Consider the following 23594-nt stretch of genomic DNA (forward strand, 5'->3'; position numbering starts at 1 on the left):
TCTGGAAAGTGACTGAGATGTAAGATTATGATTTTGGCCAGGAATTGCGAAATTGTTATCTGTTTCATAAAGAAAATAGGCAATTCCAACAAGGGCGAAGTTTTGCAGCCAAAGTGAAACAAAGGCCCTGAATCGGTCGAGTTGGAATTCCCTATTTTCTTCCATCGGTAAACAAAACGTTTTTTTTAACGGGTTGTGGTCATTAACCGTTTTTCTCCACGAAAGTAGCATCAATTTGTTACATCAGACATAACAGTTCGGTGAAGAAATTTTCAATTTCTCCTTGGTCAAAAAAGAGGGAAGAAAATAATCATTAATTAGTCATTAATAATCAGACAAAGTGTCAAACGTCATTTTCTCATGCTTTTTGAGTAAAGAAAATAAAGGTAATCACATCACACATATGAAATAGTTATTTGTTTACCTAAAACTGTTTTCACAAAGGCTACGGAAGTTTCAGATGAGACTATTTCTCGCCTGCGTGAAAAAATTATTGGGCGTTTCCGGGCCTACTATTATTTAGTGTGTAAAATGTCAGTGGTTTCTCTATTAGTTTTCCTAAATAATTATGCGAGCTGCAAGCGCATGTGACAAAATGATAGTTATATGAATTGACGTTTATGCCACTCAGCATCATAATCTGCAAAATTTGCAAACTTTAGACGCCTCTGTGGCGTAAAACGTTGTTCGAATCTCGGTGCGAAATACTTTATTAGGCTCACGATGTGTACTATTATGGCCTGCGGCCTCTATTCATAATTAAACATCTAAAGCCTAATAAAGTCCTCTACTTGAAATAACTATTTCAACACTGGAAAATCGTAGAACAAGTATGGAATGTTACATTTTTTAGTTTAACTGTTAACTTACTTTAAACAATTACTTTGTGCCTGTTACAGTCATGATTCTTATAGCTGCCACGCCAAACTACACCTTGTTAAAACACGGATTGGATTCACTTTCATTTATATTTTATTTAAATTAATTTTTACACTTTAAAAGTATTCGTTTAAACAAACTTCCACTTATATATTTACACTTAATACACTTTCAGCTAATAGAGACTTTACTTTTAATTGGAACTATTTTATAATTCATAATAATAAGTAAAATTAACGTTAGTTTTTTTTTTCGCTATAATCATCAAATGATTCGGTTTTTGACAATTTTTTTTAATCTTTCTTCCTTTGTCTTAAGTAATTAAGGTATAGTAACTGTAAATAATATTGCACATTTCTTCAATTTTGTTTTCTTAAAATTACCGTTTTTTCTTTTACTTTTTACAATTGTTGAGTAGGTCGCCATAATTTTTGTGATATGAAATATTAGTGTTAAGGAAATTTTCCGAAGTCTATTACTTTTTAGTTAATTTTTATTGCACCAAATTACGGTTTGGTACTGTCTGCCTGCATTTGTGTTAAATCGGAAGTTAGCTTTACGCGCCTACTTGTAAGTTATAATTTGTGTGGACCAACAGATTCCTCCGATAATTTTTCTGAAAAGAGATTTTTTTTTCTCTAAATTTTGCGTTATTGCCGCCACAGCAATTTTTGAGTAAGCATTTTTGGCATGTTGGGAATTCTTCAAACACTTCTCGGAGACCATTTGCGATGGGTAAGATGGTAAGGGACTATATACAAATTATATCAATAGCTCTATTGTTTGATTTTTGCATTCAAAAAAGGTATACACCGTGTGGGCTTTGTGGATTAAATTTAAAATTTTAAAACCGATCCACCCTAGTGAGTAACTAGCTAATATAACGCTAACACAAACAATAACATGTCGGTTAGCTGATCTAATTTAGGCATGTTCACTGAAAAATATCATTAATCGATGAAAAAATTTCCAAATAATCGATACAATATCAATCATATGTCTTAGCGATAATCGATAAATATCGACTGATAATCGAATTATCAGTTGAAATTTAACGATTATCAGTCGACATTTACCGATTATCAGTCAATGTTTATCGATTATCGATAAAACATTCGATTGATATTGACTTTTAAAAAATATCGATAATCGATTCTAAGGAAATAGTCGATATTTCATCAATCGAACATGCCTAATTTGATTATTCACTGTAAAAAATTTGACTGTTGCATTGTCAGTTTTGAATTTTGCAGTTTTTCTATGGCCTAGCAAACTGTCAAAAAAATAGCTCATTCATTGTCAGCAGTGCACCTGTTAGTTAAATTTATCGGTTCAAAAAAGTAATGTTGAAGCTACGATAGAGTTAAATTCCGTTAAATGCTGACGGGAATTTGGATAAAGTTTTACTAATGTATTTCATCCAAAAAGGAGATTTGCTGGTCGTTAAAAAAATCGTTGTTCACACCAGCCAGATCATTTGCTGAGAAAAAGGAATTTCTTATTAAAAAAAAGACTGCTCGCATTGACTGCGCCAGTAAAAACAAAGCATTATCACAACAATTTTCAACCTGGAAGTGACTTACTTATGACAAATATCCCGAATGAGTTTAAAGAATCTCAAAATACCAAACGTCTTTAGAGTATATGTATCATATCACTCTCTAGCAGCGAAAGAAAATATTAATATGTCAAATACAAGTAATACTGTGGCAACACTGTGACAAAAGCGAGAAGAACAGACGGGAGAAAGTTTTGTGACTTTTACCCCTCACGGCTTTTACAGTCAGAAGGCTTTATAATGTTAAATAAAAGTTTACTGTTATAGTGCGGACACAGATCGCTCTAGGTTCCAATGTTTTAAATGGAAATTCTAACGCTCAGCCTATCAAACGTTGAAATGGGCTCACAACTAAAAAGCATTAGCCTTCGAATTTGATTTAACAAAAATGACCATAAATGACAGCCAAATTGTGATCAGGGAAAGTCCTGAAACGTCATTTGCGGTCAGTTTTAAGGATAAAATTCATCCAATTAATTATAATTAACAAACATTTTATGTTACAAAATTTGGGTGGTGGAAACTTCTTCAAACGCTCCTCCCAACCTATTATATTATATGTATGTTACTTACTCTACTACGTAAACATCTTGTTATATTAGTTTGTGGTTTGAAATGCCTTTTATTTACATTAATATCAGAGGAAATAATCACCATGCTTCTTTTGTTTATTAATTTAGAATTAATAATACTTAAAAATATGTACAATGCGATTGGTACACAACCTAACTATGTACCTTGTGTGGCTCCTACATTTTCTTTTTCATTTTGGTTCATAAAGCTATTTTCTCTACAACTCAATATACCAAACACACATGAGACTATAATTTCAATTTGCACATTAATTACCTACAATCGGTACATTGTTTTGCTACCTTTGAACACAATTACTGAATTTACCAAATTTTCATTGTGTCAGCAGCTTATCGAGCAGCTTATATAGAAAACAACTAGCGGTTTCACGTTAAACAAAATATTTTTTTTAGAGAAAAAAGACAATACACATAGATGTCAGCTAGTAACCAGAAGCATATTGCCCGTTAACCCCTAGATGTATCTGCCACACAATGTTGCGTATGTGTTAACAATTCTCCATTCATGTTTTTTATCACTCAATTAGAATGTTCAATTGAAAAATATTCCACTAGAATTGTCAATTCGGGATCACACAATTGATTCATTAGACCATTGCAAATTGCAAGGGCTCACTTTATAAGTGAATCTGATGCAGAGCCTGTTGTTGGTAAATTTATTTACCGAATTCACTGAAATTTACCGAATATTTACTGAATTTATCGAAACATAAATCCGGTAAATTTTAGTCCATTATCGGTAAATAAATTTACCAATAATGGCTCATGGACCAACGTAACTAGGTATGGTTGAAAAACGAGCATCTATCATGGGTTATTAATAATGACTTCTGGAATAAACAAACAGCGCTGACTAATGCGGGTGATGTTGAAAAAATGAAGTAAAAGATTTTAAATCAATCTCATGAGAATACTAAGATCAAATGATGTAATAGAACGGCCTGAGTAAAATTGCTGATATGTTTACCGAGTTTTTCAAATGAGAAAACAATGTGACATAACCAATACCCATACTATGTTGAATGAGGGTATTGTACATAGCACTTCAGTGCGTCGGGCATTCATAATGACATGTAATTGAAAGCCTATTTTCTGAAAAAAAAATCTTGAAATTTTTCAATTTTCTTAAGAATTTTTTTCGAGAAAGTTTTCAGGTAGTTTCGAAAAAACCAAGATTCCAGAAAATTTAATGAAATTTTTTCTCTTTGTTAATGCTAGAAGCGCTAAAGTGCTATGAATATTTGCATGACTTCATGTGTGTCCACACTAAATATCGTCTTCAATTTTGGAAAGCAACTGCTTCTAGTGCTTCTATGAACGATTTAAACCACTACACTATACAGCAGCTAACAGCTTACTTTTATGTTACACATGTTTTGTGAATTTTGTCCTTCTAAAGAACCGCAGAAAAATAATTAATATTTTGTGCACATTAAGTCGTTTCAAGTGTTGACCTAAAATTTGTGAGATTTTAATTTAACAAAATAAAGCAGGCAAGAGTTGTCTTCCAAGGCGAGGCATAAGAGATCCTTACTTCATTTACAGTTACAACACATTACGGAAACGGGTCTCGCTTTAAATGCATTTTATACACGTTGGGGTGACATTTGAATCAAACTTTTTATATGTTGATCATTAAATAGCTTCATATAAAAAGTTTGCTTCAAATAATATTAATGTTGGCGTGGCTAGGCCATCATGGGTGCATTTTGTCACTGAATTTACCGACACAAACAGCTAGCGTATGTGTGTCGAAAAAATCGTCTGTAATTAACAAAATTATGGCACAAGCACTGAATGTACGCCATTATATTGTACACTTTAGTAATTCAAAGAATTCATACAGAGCTTTGGGGAAAAAATATGTTTACTCTAATATGGCCTCCATACCGAATTCCCATTATCACTATGATGCGGTGGTCGCTGTCCTGCCATTGCCACTTGTCTGTTTGCGCTCGCTTCTTCATTTCTAGCACTACTGCCACAATTACCGACATGCGACAAATCAGTCGTACCTGCCATTAGATTCTGTTGCCTTCCGCTGGAGATATGTTCCATAACACTTTGTAGCTCGCCGTGAACCGAATTTTGGCCATGCGATTGCAATGAATGCGAATGAAATCCATGCGTCTGATTAGCCGCTGTATATAACTGCGAATAAAGTAAACTGGCGGGAAGTACAGGATATAAGGAACCATTGCAACTGGCCGACGTTGAGCCGTACGAATTTTGGGATTGATTGACCACAATTCCAGTAAAATTTTGATTGGCTGAACCACCCAGATTTGGTGTATTTGATGTTAGTAAATCGTCCTGCACCGGCGATTCGGCTTGCGATGAGTCACTGAGTGAACGAGGCCCATTTTGGCTGGTGTGGACATAATCTGAATTCGAATTGCCAAGATAACGTGGAACATGCAGACCGCTTGTCCCATTCACGGACGTTGTTATCGACGATTGAGAACCGGCAAGTAGGGAGGGATGTGTCATTTGCGCCGTAGGTGTTGAACCAACTAAATTGCTCAGATGTTGGTCTAGATCTGTTGCTGTTGAGTCTGGAAGCACTTTAAACATAACGATAATGTGAGTGAAGTGCTTGCAAATTCTAAGCGCTGATTCCGTGGCTCTTTCAGCTTTACTTACTTGGTACGCAATCCCGTCCACCACCGGTAAAATCTTGAGTCGAATTTTGGTCGGATGTTGTGCAAGTAAAACCTAGTGCGGGATTGTTAAATTGGGCTGCAGTAGGAGTTGCACACGATGTTAAACTACTACTTGTTAAATATGGCGAATAACCTGCCGAACTATAACCCCAATGCGAATTAGCACCACCTAGGCCAAATTGACTCATATCTAAAACGTATGGAAGGGAAAAAATGGTTTTTTCAGATGAAAAGATCAAATTCTTCAGTTTCATTAATCTACTATTGCAGCCGCAGTGGCATCAACACCTAATACCAGCCCACATATCAAAACACTCAATGTAAATTGATATGAACCATATATACTGGCATTATACGGACACACGAACCCGTACATATATTAACATGTTTTAAAATTATACAAAATTTTCCCTTTTAATCACATAAAATGAATGGTTGGCTTGGCGGCGAGCCATTATAAATCAAAAGCATAAAAAAATCCTTTGAAAAACCAAAAACACTAGAATCAAATGGAATCGATGGACAACGGATATTAAAACCCCTGCTATCTAGGCATGTACACATTGTACAATTTGGTTGTGATGAGTTGTCTGTAGAGATTATATAACCATACACAGTGAAATACATACTTTCCATGAGGCTCTCCCATCATACACACAGCATAAGCATGCATGCAAAGTTATACAAATTACCATGCAGATTTAATGTGAAATAAATGGATAGGAGAGGGTGTTTCATATTTTCAATGATGGACTTTAATGAATGATTTTTTATACGATGTGTATATGCATTTGCGTATGGGATTTTTAAATTAAAAATTTTTATTGAAATATTGATTTAATTCTCTCTCGATGGCGGTATGTGTTATGTTGGAAAAATTAACTTCGCGCTACGTTTATGATCGTAATGAAATGTAGTGAATGATAGTGATCATACTGATTATGATGGTAACTTTTTTAAAGCTTTTCGTTTTAACATAATTGTTGCCCGTTGTTGCATCGTTTAAAAAAAAAAGTTTCATACTCTGAGGCCCTGCTTTATAATACTATTGTGTGAGTGCCGTTTCGTTTATTGATTTAAAACGAAACTTTCACACCCGTACTACTCTGTTCCACAATTACATTTATTTGTTCCACCAGTTGTTGACCTAGAAAAATTTACATTAGGACTAAATGGACTCGTGAGTGTTTTTTTTTCATCTACGTGATCTAGTACTTAAAGAGAACGGTCACAAAAGACATACGCGAGAGAGAAAGACCTACAGAACGGTAGAAAATGCAGTGATATTAAACATCCCATTTCATTCTGCAAAATTCTTTAAATTGAGAATGGTCAGTTCGATAAGTTATCTTGTATCAATAACGACGACGATTCGGGGTGAAGCATGTTCTAAGCAAAATATTAGTCTGTCTGTCTCTTAGTTCTGACAACTTTTTGTTTTTAATACCCTTTGAACTAAGGAAGTTACCTCTTTTGGCAGGTACCCCGACTGTATCAATCCTTATTTAAATGACAATTTTCTGTTCACACTGTTCATCGCTTATGCCGAAGATGAAATGTCCCATTTTAGAATCCGATGTATTGACGATATTAATTCAATCCATCCTAAACGTCTAAATGGCCAGGTCCGTCGACTAATATTTTTGAAATTCATCAACGTACTCCAAGCGTACTGACAGCTGCCAAATATTTTGTATGAAAATTTGTTTCATATTTTTTTACAGTGCCAAAATTTGTATAATACACTGCCCAGTTTCAGTACTCTAGTTGGAGTTCCATTCATGCTTGAAATGCGTTGAATTCTGTCAATTTAACTGGTCGATAAATGTCGACAGCAATACAATTTCTAGTGACCCGGTTACTTAATGTTAGGATTGAGCTACATTTGGCCACAGTCAAATTTTTGTCTGCTATTTTTGAATGAACTTTATCAAAATAGGTGAGCTTTAGAGGCATACCGTAGAACAATATTTTGCTTAGAAAAATGTTTAGCATCGAAATTATGGAAATACTCATGGACAATTTCAGTGATACAAATTTATTCAAGATGAGAATTTCTATTGGCTGAAATAAGCGCGCGAATTCCGCAATTCAAACCTTTAATAAACATGAAATGCAGTTAAATTTCCACTACGCCTGCCATTCGTTCAAATTTGTCACGCGATCAGTCATAATAGAAATTCTCATCAATTGTTGTTTTCCTCATTTTCCTCATTTCTCCTTAAACAATAAGCAATGCTTATTACGCATACATGCCACCTGACAGCGTGTGCAATATTACACTCAAGGCTCATTAACTTGTTCAAATATTTAAATGTTACAACAAAGCGCTACTTACTTTGACAGTTTCCAATCGGAGGCATTCGAAATCCCGACAATGGATCGGCTGGAAAATGGAACGGTCGTTGGCCGAAGGCAAAATGAAATTGTTGCTGCTGTCCTAGAAGTGATAGCACTATTGTAATTGTGACTTTCTGCCTCGAACCATATTTTTGAATTTCGTATGATTAATTAGTTTCAAACAAACTGATGTTACTGTGGCATAAGATACGACAGGGAGAGAGAGAGAGAGAGAAAGAGGGAGACAAATGAAACCGGAACTATGATAATAAACATTGAATCGTCTGCTATTCTGACAATAGACGTCGCACATAATTTTTCATTGTCAAATTGTCACAAAAGAAGTCTGTAATTAAAGTCCTTCCATTAAGTTTTAATCCCAATTATAAACGTAGACTATTTAACGTTCCATACACTATCTGAAAAAAGAACAAAAAACTAATAGTCTGACTGACATTTCCTTCAGCTTTTTCCTTCCCTCCATTCAAAAGGCTCCATTCTCCATGCATATATATATATACAACACAATATGCATGGTATATACGTCCTGTGTGCCATCATACATAATATTATATATAGTCTTACCAGAAACATTATAATGTGGGGTTAGAAAAGCTCTATTTCCTTTATTCTTGGCAGCATATAAAATACATTATAACTATGAGCCAAAGACATACACATAGTCTGGGTTAAAACTGGGTGGCAACTCTGAAAACGTGTTGGGCTATTTTCACTATAATATAGTGTGACCATCACAGCTGTCGCGGATCTGTGGTTTACGTCCCAAACCTACAGCAGTTTCTCTCATTTTCTGCTTTAGCCACCACTATAAGACTTTAGTTACAAAATTCCACCCTTAATGTAGTGTTTTAAGGGAATGGAAGAGAAAACTGCATTTGAGGACAAAGTCGATTTTATAATGTCGTATACAATTTGGGATTTAGGAACTCCATAAAATGCTCAACTTAAGTTACAGCGCATAGATACAATTAAATGTATTCTTCCGATTATGTTTACTTGTATATGCAATAGATATATAAAATGGATCCGATGTGAGTGTTCACCGAGATGGATATTGGGAGGGGGGAGGCTATGTGTATGTTTATATGTCTAATGTGTGAGACTTAGTGAATAGACACCCCAAATCCGTTTTCAGAACGATGGAAAAATAAGGGTTTAGGAATATAAGTTGTCGTAAACTTTCTGTTATTGATTAGGAGACAAAGTGAAATTAATGAATTATTCACGCCGAAAAGGTATTTTAATGAATTTTAGTTCCTTAAAATAGACGAACAGTTTCATTGGAATGAAGTTTTGAACTTAATTAAGTTATTTAAAATAATAAATTGGTTTCGACGGTTTCGTTTCTTTTCGGAACAGAAATTGTGTTTTAACTTGTTTGTTAAGAATCATCACTTGACCGAGTATCTTTTTTGAATATTACATTTGGTGACGGAGGACCAATCGCCAATATAATAGTCAGTGAACTAAGTCAGCTGTCAGCGACAACGACGACAAGATTAAACGTTGAAAATACTCTAAGATAATTTTATCCGAATACAGATTCAGTGTCATACAACACCTATCAGCGAAACATGTCACCAAAATATTTAGACCAAACATTTGTATTTAATGCGCCAAAGTAGGGCATCCAAGCAAAGAACCAAAATATGTTAGCATAGATGAGAGAGAGAAGGAAAAACAACTCGGACCAGCAATGTCATGATTAGACCGAACTGCAGTCACTGCTATGTTTGAGTAGCCGTTTGATGGTGTTGACAAAAGACATTTTTTTTTCTAAGATCACAGGAAGATACAATTAAAATATGAGGTATAGAAAAAATACAGAACTTGAGGGAGGAGAGTAAGATTAGTGTAAGAAACGGATGCCTTTAATCAACGCACTCCAAGCATGAATGATCGTAGTGGTAGCTGTCAAATATGAATATTGTATGAAAATCTGTTTCACATGCTTGAAGTGCGTTGCTTAAATGAAATACACCCTCCTAAAAAGTCTCGTCTGTGATCGTACAACAAACCAAGAATCAGGACAAATTTTTTTAGGTATAAGCTTAACACTGCTTCCAGCACGAACACTCATTTTCCTAACGTTTAAAAAGCTTCAAAATTTTCAAACATTATGCGTGTGTTCGTGTTGTGCGAAAGAAACTAAAGCCAATTTTGATTGCATAAGCCTCCGAATATTTCTTATGTTCATGCTAAAAGAGCTGTGGGATAAGTCAAATTTACTGTTTTTAGTAAAGAGACATATGAAATGCCCTTGTGCTGTCATCTGTCATCGACAGATTAAAAGTATAGTTTAACCTAAAGAAGTAAAAGATTCTGTATCGGCCACTTAGCGATATTTGAATCAAATGAAGTAACAGATTCATGATTCTAATAAGATGCAAATGTCGTTCTTTCTGTTATTGGATTATAATAAACCTCGGAACCTATCATTCCTTTAGCCGAAGTAGCACTAAATTTAAATTTCTACAATACGAAGACAATAATCAGCGAAAACCTTTTGAGTTTACCTTTGCACAAAAGAAATGTAAACAAGAGGAGATTGACGCGGCAGGCGCGTTAGCAATAGACTCGCACGTTCCGAAACTACAATTTTCGCAATATTTCCACACATTTAGTATAGTTGAGTGTAACTGCTATTACAATCACAGTAGTCCTTATTACATAAATTAAATTTCGAAAATGGTACAATTGTGAAATCACATAATATGAAGAGTACTTACTATTAATAGTTAAATATTGATAGTCAAATGTCGAACAACGTAGGCGCAAGCGGATCATACATTTTAATCAGTCAAGTCTTGACGCTCGCCTAGTTAACATCTCCGCTAAAACATTCTCTTTCAACTATCAACTATTGATAGTTGACTATCAATAGTTGAGGAAGAATGTTTTAGTGGAGATGTTAACTGGACGAGCGGATCATACATTTTAATCAGTCAATTCGTGACTCTTGTCCAGTTGACATCACCGTTAAACATTCTACCTATCCAATATTGATAGACAACTATCAATAGTTGATAGTTGAGGTAGAATTTTTTGGCGGAGATGTTAACTGGACGAGCGTCATATATTGACTGATTAAAATGTATGATCCGCTAGCTACTAGATTGTTCGACATTTGATAGTCAACTATTGAATGTCAACTATCACACCATTATGTGATTTCGCAATATTTCCATATATTGCGTAATTGAATTTATTACAGAAATTTACAGCAACACTACTGACAACTTTCAAATATAAATATTTGAGTTCTGATCGAAAAGGCTCACCCTTTATCACATATCAGACATACGTGAGAATGGTAGTTGGGCAGAGTGAATTCGATCGGGACTAAAAATCTGAATGGAGTGATGTGTGTCGTTGCGCGAGAAGCTGTGACCTATCAATTTTTGAGTTCTGATCAAAAAGTCTCACCCCTCTATCAATTTATCGGACTCAAGTGATAATTGTAGATGGGCAGATGGACCAAAAGTTTGGATAGTTTGAGTGTGTCGATTCAACAGTCGTTTCATATTTTTTTTAAAGTTACGACACACGGACAGACAGACGGACGGACGGACGGACGGTCGGACGGACGGACGGTCGGACGGACGGACGGACGGACGGACGGTCGGACGGACGGACGGACGGACGGACGGACGGTCGGACGGACGGACGGACGGACGGACATGGCTCAATCGTCTTATAATATCATACTGATAATAATTGCCCACTACAATATAGGCCGTTTTCGATTATTTCACTTACTTACACGATGGTGGGCAAAACATATAGACTCTCACGATTTACTTCGTATCGTGCGAGTCTAATTATGTATTTTAAATGTAAACAATCAAGCAAAAATGTTGCTCAATAAATTATTCACACAAAAATACATTTTATTTGTTAACAGTCAAATTCTAGGTATGGTTGATAGGTAGAATGTTTTAACGGTGATGTTAACTGGACGAGCGTCATGAATAGACTGATTAAAATGTATGATCCGCTAGCCTCTACATTGTTCGACATTTGATAGTCAACGATTGATAGTTTAACTATCACACCATTATGTGATTTCGCAATATTTCCATATATTGCGTAATTGAATTTATTACATAATATTACAAAAATTTACAGCAGCACTAGTCTATGCGCAGCGCTCGTTCGGTGAACATCTTTGTTGAAGCATCTTAAATATTTGAGTTCTCATCGAAAAGGCTCACCCTCTATCACATATCAGACATACGTGAGAATGGTAGTTGGGCAGAGTGAATTCGATTGGGACTAAAAATCTTAATGGAGTGATGTGTGTCGTTGCGCGAGACGCTGTGACCTATAAATTTTTGAGGTCTGATCGAAAAGGCTCACCCTTCATCAATATACCAGACTCAAGTGATAATTGTAGATGGGCAGAGTCAAAAAGATCGGGATCAAAAGTTTGGATAGTTTGAGCGTGTCGCTTCAACCGTCCTTTCATATTTTTCTAAAGTTACGACACACGGACAGACAGACGGACGGACGGACGGACGGACGGACGGACGGTCGGACGGACGGTCGGACGGACGGACGGACGGACGGACGGACGGACGGACAGACGGACGGACGGACGGACGGACGGACGGACGGACATGGCTCAATCGTCTTATAATATCATACTGATAATAATTGCCCACTACGATATAGGCCGTTTTCGATTATTTCACTTACTTACACGATGGTGGGCAAAACATAAAGACTCTCACGATTTACTTCGTATCGTGCGAGTCTAATGAACCGTCTAATTAGCTGTAATTCTTCGGAAAGATGTTTTACCAACACTTCTTTCACCACAAAAGTAAATTAACTTCGCTGAACCGATGATAAATAGGCAAAACAACGAATTTGATTTGATAATAATCGACGAAGCCTTACCTTGTCTGATTTGCTCTCAATAACAAACAATGGTTCAAAATATATATTCCGAAATTCACCGACCCAGCCAACGGGCATGAATTCATTCAACGTATTTTGCAACATTTTCAATTCATTTGTTATTCAAGATCCGTACCGAACGGACGTTAAAACCTTTTCAATTAATTAGATTGTTTCTCCAGTACTAAACTCAATTAGGATACATGCCAAGACAATCAACAAGAGACACTACAGAACATTCGAACTTTCGGTAGTAGGGTCTCGTCTTCAACTATGCTATGTTGAAAGTGTTTGATATCCGACATACATATTTATCATTTTATACAGCAATGCTGCAAGTGAGGTATTTGGTTTTCAACCCGTCAGTGTTGGCTGGATACATTGATATGCATATATTCGTAGAAAATGTGATGACTTATGTGCATTAGAAATTCCCAATGTATAAATAGGAAGAGGGCATGTTGTAATAAGTGACTTACTTGTCTTCGACCTGGGCTCTCGGGGGCCATCAACCGTTACTTTAATAGCTTTATTGTACGACGCCACTTGCGGAGGACTTGTTGATACTGTTATTGTCAATGTAAAGCTTTTACCTGCAATAGAAAGACAAAAAAAAAATGATTTTCGTTTATAATTCAACGAGTTTCGCTTAATATTATGAATGAGAAATGCGTTTCACCAACGAAACCCTACAAAACAATAAGACAATTTAAGACTGAAATGGTAAAATCACAAAATTCCATTTATACAATCTACTGTACAAAATGCAAGTGTTAAATTATTTTGCATTTCATCATAACATATTGCGTGATTCACCCGTTTTCTATGGTTCACCCCATAACCTCAAATCAAACCGATACCTTTACCAAACAACTTTACTGCCTATACCGTGATTATAACAAACCGAAAATCTACCCTCCACCTGTCATGATATCAATCATTATATGGTTTGTTTCATGCATAACGATCTTATGGTATTGATTTTGGATTTTCAGTTTGTTATTTTGCGATTTATGTGTTATACTACTCGGCTGTTATTCTTCACCTGGTTGAAAACGTTGAAACGTGGCAATTTGATGCAAACGGTTTACGGGGTTGTATAGTTGTAAAATTTCAGTTAAAATTATGTCAATCTATTTGTTTTTGCCGAACATGTAAACCGGTACATCAATATTAAATAAACTATTTTCGGTGTTTGATGGATATTATTTGCATGTATACCGGCATGTTCATCATCGTATGTGCAACATCTTCAATCACATATTATATGTGGAAAGTCATTTCCAATTTATTTTCCAACATTTCCAACATATTTTCAAAAAAAAACCTAAAGAGAGACCCGTACGAATGGGGTATGCAATAAGTAACGGCTTTTTATGCCCCCAAGTAATAAATACTTAATTTATGAATAAGATGTCTAAATAAAACTGTCACTCGATTCCGATGTTCGACACATCACGTACCTAAATACTATTTATCGTGTGACAAAAACAAGCCCATTTTATTTCGCTGCTTCTACATACAAGGTTTTATGGAATTCCAACACAAAATAGTGATTTATGCAACCGAATGATAAATACTTTCCTAGGCACACGATTTCAATTGTCACTAGATGCCGCATATTTCACTCGGTTGGATAATAGTAATTTATGCAACAAGTTGCGAAAAGAGGTTGGTTTCGTCACTAGATGTGATGTCATCAAACGAGCGGATCGAACCTGCGGCCTCGTGTCATAATTACTCATCTAGAGCCTAATAAAGTACTTTGCACCTCGATTGCATAAATAACTATTCCCTAACTAGTGTTAAAATATCGCGACTTTGTCGCTTATTTCCAACGGCGTTTAGGAAAAACGTTGTTCCTAACTTATACCGGCTCAAGCTGGAAACCTCTCATTAGCTAAAATAGTATTTTTCGTCACAAGTGACGAAAAGTAGAATTTTTCAGGACTAGTCTTAAGCTTGTCCTAACGAGGCGAAGCCGAGTATGACAAGCTTAAGACGTGTCCTGAAAAAATTCTGATTTCGTCACGAGTCACGAACTACGTTTTCCGTGCCGTAAGGATCATAATGAGACGAGAAACAAAACAAAAACATTGCAACAATTTCAGATTTTCTTAGCAATCACTTTTCGATCGTAGGTGCAGTGACGAAATACGTCGAATAATGATTCTAAGGCACAGAAAAGCATTTTAGCATGCGTTAGGAAAATAACTATAATATGCCTCTGAAATGAGCGTTAAAAATAATTAATTTTACCAATATTTTCGTCAAGTTAGAGTGTCGGCAGAGAGACATAGATTTTTTATGTTATTTGGTATCTTTCAGCAACCATAAAAGGTTTCCATTGACTCTATGTCGTGTTCAAACGTGACAATAAACTCGTAAGACCTCAGTTCTTCGTACGAGTTTAATAAAAACGAATAAACCTCAAGTATAAAGTGAGTTGTGCCAGGTAGATTACGAAAATCGTTTTTTATTGACATTGTCGAAAAGTCTTAGCAGAGAAATAAAAATACGTTCACACCATTATTGACATGATATATATTTACCATGAACATACATTCCGAATATAGCGTTTTCGTTTCATCAAGAGGGATATGTTTGTTTTTGTAACACTTTAATACATTGCGTTGTTATTTATTCATGAAATCTAAATTTAAGTACAGGCATTTAATAAAAGAAAAGAAAGAAAACGGGAAAAGAAAACACACACGAAAGGAAAACTTATATGCCACAATGACACGAAAATTGAAATTTATTATCGTTTAAAGCTCGGTTATGGGTGTGTTTCATGGGTTTTTGCAATTAACCGAACAAATATGGTTAAGACCTAATTTCACATGTCGAATGTGGAAAAGGGATGCGCTGTGTCACGATATAATAGTATTTGTTTTAATTGCACGGAAATTGTTAAAAGGCCAGAATGAGTAACGATAATAAATAGCTGGATTTGACGGTTGATATATTTAGCTCTTCTACAGACTGCGTCAAGGCTGCAAAGGGTTTATCAAGAAAAAGTTTGTGAGAGATTAATTTGTCAGCGTCGATAAATTCGGACGGGAATTGAGCTAATGTTTCTTTAAAATTTTGACCGTTAGGGTAATTGGCTTACATTTCTCTAATATTATGAACTTTTTTCAAATCTCAAATTCTAAAAATTTGTAAAAATTGACTCTCGGAGTTTCCGGTTTTCAAACAGGTTGATTTGACCAACGAACTTCAAGCAAAAGTAATCATAGTCGGCAACTGTCAAAGAGAGTACTATTTTGCATTCAATTGTTTTTTCAGTGTTGAACAGTTGTGTAACACATTGTCAAGTTTCAGTACCCCATTTAGAGTACCACTCATGATTGGAGTGCGTTGATTTGGCAGAAAGTGATCTTTCTGAGATCATCTTTGTGCGAAAATTCAAGGTCACGCATTAAGGAGATCTTCAAACTTTTAACTCCGTTGCAACTTGGAATTTTCGTGTCATTAGGCTCGTTAGGAAATTAGACCTAGCTCGTCGATGATACGAAGACGAGTCTTCCATTTATTCCCATACGATGTATTCCACTTTTATCGACAACAGCACAAACAGCATGGAACCATTCACAAATTTCGCACGCGCAAAATTTCGGCTTTCAGATCGCTCTGATCAAAAGAGTTTTTATACAAAATAGTATTCTATTTGGCTATTATTAGAGATAATGCTTAAAGAAATGTCAGGCATTTAATATGTTTCGCGCAATTATCGCGTTACTACGTTAACGTAGTACTCGAGAAATTAGCTCAAAAATTCATTTATTTTAAACAAAATTATTCATTTTACAATCGTCTTATTGAGCATTATAAGTATACATATGACGGTATGGTGTAATTTATAGTCGTTCACATGCTCATTCTCACATACTTAATCTTTTCATCTTCACAGATCTCTACGATTTCTATCCATTCACTGAAGAAAAGAATCTTCTTGTTCAAGTAAATTAAGACACTCTTGTCGTTAAACTTTGCTGAGGTATATTTATTTTCAAACATTCCACTCTTTTATTTCACTTGCTTATTCATTCAGTCATTCATTGCACCTGAGCTACATCAAACAAAATGACAAAAGACTAATTTATAAATATATATTCCAAACTAAGTGGCTGTACTCGATCATGATTACATTACATGAAGGAGATACACCATGAGTATAAAATTAAAATTTAATCCTTTCCATTCAGATAGGGGATCTTAATAAATATTTACTTTGGTTACCTAGCAATAAAGCATATGAAATTAAGAGACACACGTTACTGACATGCCGCACGATATAACTTATGCTTATACGTAATTACCATCACATTTCTCATATTTCTTCGTCTTCGAAAGATTATAGCTATCTGTGTGTATAAGTATATATGATGAGTATATCGTTCCATTGTAACTATAAATATACGTACAACGTCACAGATCTTATTCACTTGACTGAAAGTCAGGGTCTTACGGTTGAAATCAATCGAAAATGTTTGTCATAAAAGGTTCACTGTGATTAAAAATGCATGACCAAAAGCTTCAAATGAGATCGTAAAAAGTATTTTTTACCTGATTTAACTGTAGTTCTTTGGATAAAAAAATCTCATGCGAAGCGAGGGCCGTAACTCACACTAATTTCATTTTTTCAATAGCAATACATACGCCATCTTTTCAGCGTCTTGTAACAGACAATAGGACGTACGCATGAGCAATTTATGAGAAAGCAATACCATATTGAGAAAATCAGCCAGGCAAGGGACTTGACCCATCAAAAAGCTGGGGCCTCGTATATTTAGCATACAGTTAGACGTTAATTAAAAATTTTGAAAAACAAAGGCCTAAGTAATGAAGAATCGTGAAGAATTATGGCAATCAATATAGTACGAATCTGCTCAATATGACAGAACATTTAACAGTTGTCAATATATCCATAAATTGAAGTCTATACATATTTGATTCAATCAAAAATTGAAGTGTTGGCAGTGGTGTATTTTCATTAATTTCGGTCTTTCATATATGCCCAAGCATCCAAGTATTATTTATGCGGAAAAAGGAAGCGTAAACATCTAATAATATTGTTTACCAAGTTGAAGAATGTTTTGGTGTTCCCATTAAAATCTCCCTCACATTTATACAGCAGAGGCAAAAAAAAACACATTGCAAAACTGTATACTTGGTCGATTTACATATATTCATTTGATTTTCATTCCATTTTGCCCATCTATCACAAATAGTCATATGCAGCGAAAACCGTATTAGAAATGTAGTACGAAATTCCGAGTGTGTGGGGAGCGAGAGAGTTGAGAGGATCCAATACATAATGTTGTAGGGCAACTCATTTATATTAATTCCTGCAATTGAAAATTTTCACCCCTCATGTTTTTCGTATTCCGTTACATGTTTTCCGTTTGAAACTTTTGATTTATAGTTTGCACCAGGAAAAATGTTAAATAAGCAAAGGCGGCAAAAACGGACCGTTAGTGGTACTTAGGAATTTCTCCAGTCGGTTTTCCATTAATTAAATTCGCATAAAGTAGAGATGCCCTCCACTTTGAACATGTATAATATAATAGAAAATGAAAACAAAAACACACCGACACCATTTTCCACCACACACATCTACGTATCGCGCCATACGTGACACACATAAATTTTCAAAAACTTTTTTTTTAAATTCAGTTTCAGTTTACACTTCCACTGAAATGCATGAATATTTGCAAAACAACATAATTTGGACAATAACAAGCTGAAGCGGTAGACCAAAAACAACCGTACAAAAGCTTTTACCGTCCACCAATTTCAAAAACCCGTTCCACGATACGAATAAATTATATGCAATCCATAACGACTCTTTGGTGCGATTCTGTACCTATGAAACATTCCGGCTTTTATCTGTATTCGTATATATGTACATGACTCATATCTATATATAAATATATGTTATAGAGGCAGGGTAAATCTGCACACTGTATGCTCCACCATCAGCATACATTTATAGATATAACAGGGAAAAAAATGTTTTTGAATTCATTCGCTGTTGATTACATATGTATGTAGGCATAGACGGGATGTGTTATTGCTCAACGAGAATTGCATCTCCATGCACCGTGTCCATGCACTGCCGACCCATGGTCAGGTCATATTCAAATGTCTGCTTATAAATGGCAGTTAAAAATTATTATTTTTTTTCTAAAATTTGGTTCATTTGTTGGCATTGGGTGAAGCAAATTTGATTTTTATTTTATTTAAATTTTTTGTTGCTTCTGTAGCCACAAAAAAACCCCAACATGAAAAACCGCAATTCAAAAACTGGTATAGAGTTCAATTTTTTGTAAAAAAAATTTTTTTTTGCTCTTTTTTTTACCATCCTCTACACACAAAATATTATGCGCACTATTTTCTATGAATGCATGTCCTATATGTATAAATGCAATTTTCCATTGCATACAATGCAGTCGAAAGGATGTAAATTATGTACTTCGGAAAATGTGCACTCACAACTAATTTTCAATTCGATTATACAATAATTTCGTATTTTGTGATTTTCAGCGTTAGTTATGTTGGTCGGGGAGCATATATATATATGGACGACTGCGTTGAATTTTCCATTGTATTAAATATTTGTATACACACATTTCCAACATTGCTACAACAAAATAACATTATTTTCCGATTTTCTATACAGGAAAAACCATTCATGTTGAAATGAAATTGTATTGATCATTATCTATCATCATCCCAATTGTGAGTGTTGCTGCGTATGATGATATACATGCATACATAATATAGTCGATATATCAACTTTGCCTCATTATACGATACAATTTAACTTGAAAAGTGTATCAGTTTTTGAAACGAATTGCGCTCTTTGCTTTGTACATCCTATATGTGTATGTCTATTATGATGCACCGGATTTATTGTTAGATTTTTTCCATTTTCCAGTAAAAATAATTTTGCGGCTTTCTACTTTCGATCGATGAGTTTGTTATAGTAATTGTGTAAGTATTTCTATCATCGCTGATTTATATGGCTTCATTGATAATAACTACAGGCTAGGAAAATTAAGAAGTTAAAATTAAAATCCGGTTCTCTTTATTCAATCCACATGCATTACCAATGTTACGACATTTACGTATGTGCAGGTATTATAACATCAACATGTCTATCGCATCAAGAAGAATGAACAACTTCAATTGGATTGTATTCGTTGAAAATGTAACTTGTTTATTTTTTCGCACTGTATACGGTTAAATGAAGGCTTCAAAACCGACCATTTCGATATCATTAACACATGTGACTAACTCGACAAATATACATAGAAAAATCAATTTATAGAAGAATGTCGTAACTAATTAAACTCATAAATTTTGATCAAACAATAGAAGTAGCAGATTAAGGGAAAAACGCAGAGAACATCCCGCATTAACGTTTCCATTTCAATACTTGCAAATCGTACGAAATACGTAATGTAGTTCGTATCTTATACTCGTTTCACTGTTAATAATTTTCGTTAAATATCAGGGAACGTAGCATACATGGCATTTCGTTGCGTGAGGGCGTAATTCGCCATCTGCGTCAAAGACAAAATTCGTAACCGTCCTTAATGGATGAAATATTTTGCACGAAACGTTAAACGTTAAAATTATGCAATTACTCGCCATGTTGTGTTTAATAATAATCTATACAACTCAGCATCATAATGTGCAAAATCGTCAGTCTTTGTATGAAACTCGGTGCCGGCGGCCTCGTTTGACAATAACATATCTGTTGTAATTTGCATAAGAAAAAAGTGTTTCTTATGCGTATTATTTGTGGTCATTTCTCGGCGAGTTGGTTCTTTATAAAAATCGAGAAAAATTGCATAAGAAACAAGTGACCAATTTTCTCTGATCGAAAACGCATAAAAAACTATTTCTCGAAAAATGACAATAAATAATTCGCATGAGAAACTACCTTTATGTGAAAATTTATCCAAAATGTTTCCTAAGGTGAAAGCAAAATAAAATGATCGAGTCTGGTTTTTGACAATTGAAATTCAATTGTCAAAAACCAGAGTCGTTCATTTTATTTTGCTTTCATTTTATGAAAATTATTTGCAAGAAAAGTTTCTTTTGCAAATTATATATTGGCATTTTTGATCAATTAGTTTCTTATGAAACTTAATATTTCTAAAAAAAAAAAAATTACCGTTGAGTGTTCCTTATGCAAATTACTGCAGATATCTCGTATTAATAACGTTTGAAACAGGTCAGGTTGACTTAAAAACTGAAGCTCAAATTATTTTAATCTGATTAAAACTGAATTTTTACTTGGCCTGAATTTACCTGAAAATCAATAGAAATTCAGGTGAAACTGATCAGATGAGCTCCAGATTTTTTCGGGTTGCCTTGAATTTCAGTTTCACATCAACAGATACCTGATCTACTCCGAGTGTTACTAATAAAGCACTTTGCACTCGATATCAAAAATGTTTTTTTAGGAACAAGAAGGATAATAAGAATAATAAGAATAATTTTTTTTCTAAAAACCTGGTTTACATGTGAATTTGGCTATTTTTCAAATACTTCGGCCTTGAGCGACCCCTAAATCGATTCGGATCGAGTCGGTCCCATAGACACTTTTATCAGGGGACCGTATAGAATGATTTTCTGCCCTGCGCCCCAAACATTTTGGCACTTTAATTTTTCCATACAATTTCGGACACCTCTACCATGCACTCTTTTATCTAGATAACGATATTCTCGCCGTGAAAGTCTGAAAAATTCAAACGTTTCTTTTTCGCTTTATTGTGCAAATTGCATGCCTTCATGTACTTTGTAAACATTCGAAACGCTCCAAATATCTTAACAGTGTAGACGTATGTTGTGAAATAGACCTACTACTACACAAGCCCGTAATATTCCATTAAAAAAGCCGAAGCTTTCCTTTTATCATTATTACTAATTCAACGTACAGCATACGTTCATATGTATACTGAAAAGCTCATAATTGAAAATTTCATTAAGCGAAACAAAGCTAACAACAAAATAAAACAATAAAAATTCATTGGTTTAACCAAATTTTTACTAACAGTATAACCATGCGCTCATTCTTTATTTTTTGGTTTGAGGTATCACACAATCCATGCCTACCAAAATGCCCACAGACCGATAACAACGGGGACACCACACACTAGTCAACGATGGCTCAACGAAAGCTTTTCCACATCTATTTCCATATATAAAAAAAAATTGTGTGCATTACAACATTTCACATATTACACACATAGCCAAATGTGATTATAATATAAGCTTCAAATTCAGAATCTACCCCGAAAAAAAGTACCTATACCGTGGAAAGAGAGTGTAATATGGACTTTATAACTGTGTTGCGTTTGTTGTATTCACTCATTTTCAATGTTCCACACACGCGATTCACAATGCTATGTATGGGAAGTTTAACTAAAATCCCATGAGGGTTTTTCAATGTGTATACAAGCTCATCATCAGCTCCCATGCCGCAAAAGCTTTTATGGTTTGAGTTCGTTTTATTTGGTATGGCGTGCATGGAGTTTATTTTTCTATTTTCAATATAAAGCGCTGGTTTTTGGTAGTTTTTTTTTGCATTTTATATTTGAGTCGAGATAAACGAGTATCTGTCATTCTGTTTACACACAATGGTGAACCAAATTTGAGTTCAAAACAACACCACAATATAGTTGGGCATATTAATTTTCTATGTGTGCTTTTCACAATTTAGTTAAATAAATCGTTAAATTGGAGCTTGGAACTGTTGTTTTTTAGGGATTTTTTTTTTGTTTATTCTGAAATATCGTTATTGGATATTACATGAAGACATGGAGTGAAAGAACAAAATAATTCTGTTGAGCCTCTAGGAATTTATAGTATTTGACCCGTTGAAGAAGTCTGAGCTGAACAACCTACAGCATTTCTACACGACTTTCAAACGAATGAACGTGTTAAGCTATCCAATGGGATTTTCCAGTAATTTCCGATTATTTTTGAGTTGGAATAGATACCAAAGAAATGTTGGAACCTATGATAATGCTTCGTAGTGTGTGTTTGCCCTTCTAAATTACGTGGGCGATTTTTTTGCCTTTTTTTACTTTGCATAGTTTTCATTCGAAACGGCTGGGTTCGAGCGAGTTTCAAACCGACATGAAGTTGGAAGGTTGGGCACAGTTCGGGTGGGCTAGGAATCGGTCGGGGTTTCACTGAGTGTGTTCCAGAAATATTCAACCGGGTCGGGTTGTGACGCGATTCAAAAAAAGTCAACCCGCTCATCTCCAATGGATTATTGTATGTCACATCTCGTAAGTGTCGGAATAACATTTTCACGTACGAAGACTAGACATTAATTGGGCTCAGGCTTCCTAAAATTTCTGGAAGCGCTTACATTAAAAAAATGAAATATCGCAGAATTTGCGAAAATTATACCACACGAAAACAAAAGCTTTTTTCATTCAATTCCCCCAAGTGAAAGATAATGCAAAACATTCGTTCTTAAAGACTTAAAGCATGTTCTTCTTTTTAATACTGTGTGTAGCATTTGCATTAAGTTTGTTTTTCTTCTGCAATCGAACTAGTAACATTTGATGCGGTTTGATGTAGAGTACACAAAACTTCGATGGTGTT

The 23594-nt window shown here is 34.9% G+C and overlaps 1 protein-coding gene across 2 annotated transcripts in view; it reads right to left on the reverse strand.

Annotated features, from left to right (window-relative positions):
- Positions 1-2023: 2023 nt before the first annotated feature.
- The window catches only part of LOC119068959 (runt-related transcription factor 3), a 31119-nt gene continuing 9548 nt past the window's right edge, over positions 2024-23594 (reverse strand). Inside the window, exons 2-5 of one of the 2 annotated variants that reach the window (XM_037172828.1) lie at positions 13436-13549; positions 8032-8133; positions 5674-5883; positions 2024-5594 (exon numbers count right to left, since the gene is read on the reverse strand). In XM_037172828.1, coding sequence (XP_037028723.1) covers positions 4903-5594; positions 5674-5883; positions 8032-8133; positions 13436-13549 — 1118 coding nt within the window. In that variant the 3' untranslated portion in view covers positions 2024-4902. Of the gene's footprint in view, positions 5595-5673; positions 5884-8031; positions 8149-13435; positions 13550-23594 lie in introns of both variants that reach the window. The other variant, XM_037172827.1, reaches the window with a different exon arrangement.

This window comes from Bradysia coprophila, assembly GCF_014529535.1.
Source record: "Bradysia coprophila strain Holo2 chromosome X unlocalized genomic scaffold, BU_Bcop_v1 contig_20, whole genome shotgun sequence".
Lineage (NCBI taxonomy): Eukaryota > Metazoa > Arthropoda > Insecta > Diptera > Sciaridae > Bradysia > Bradysia coprophila.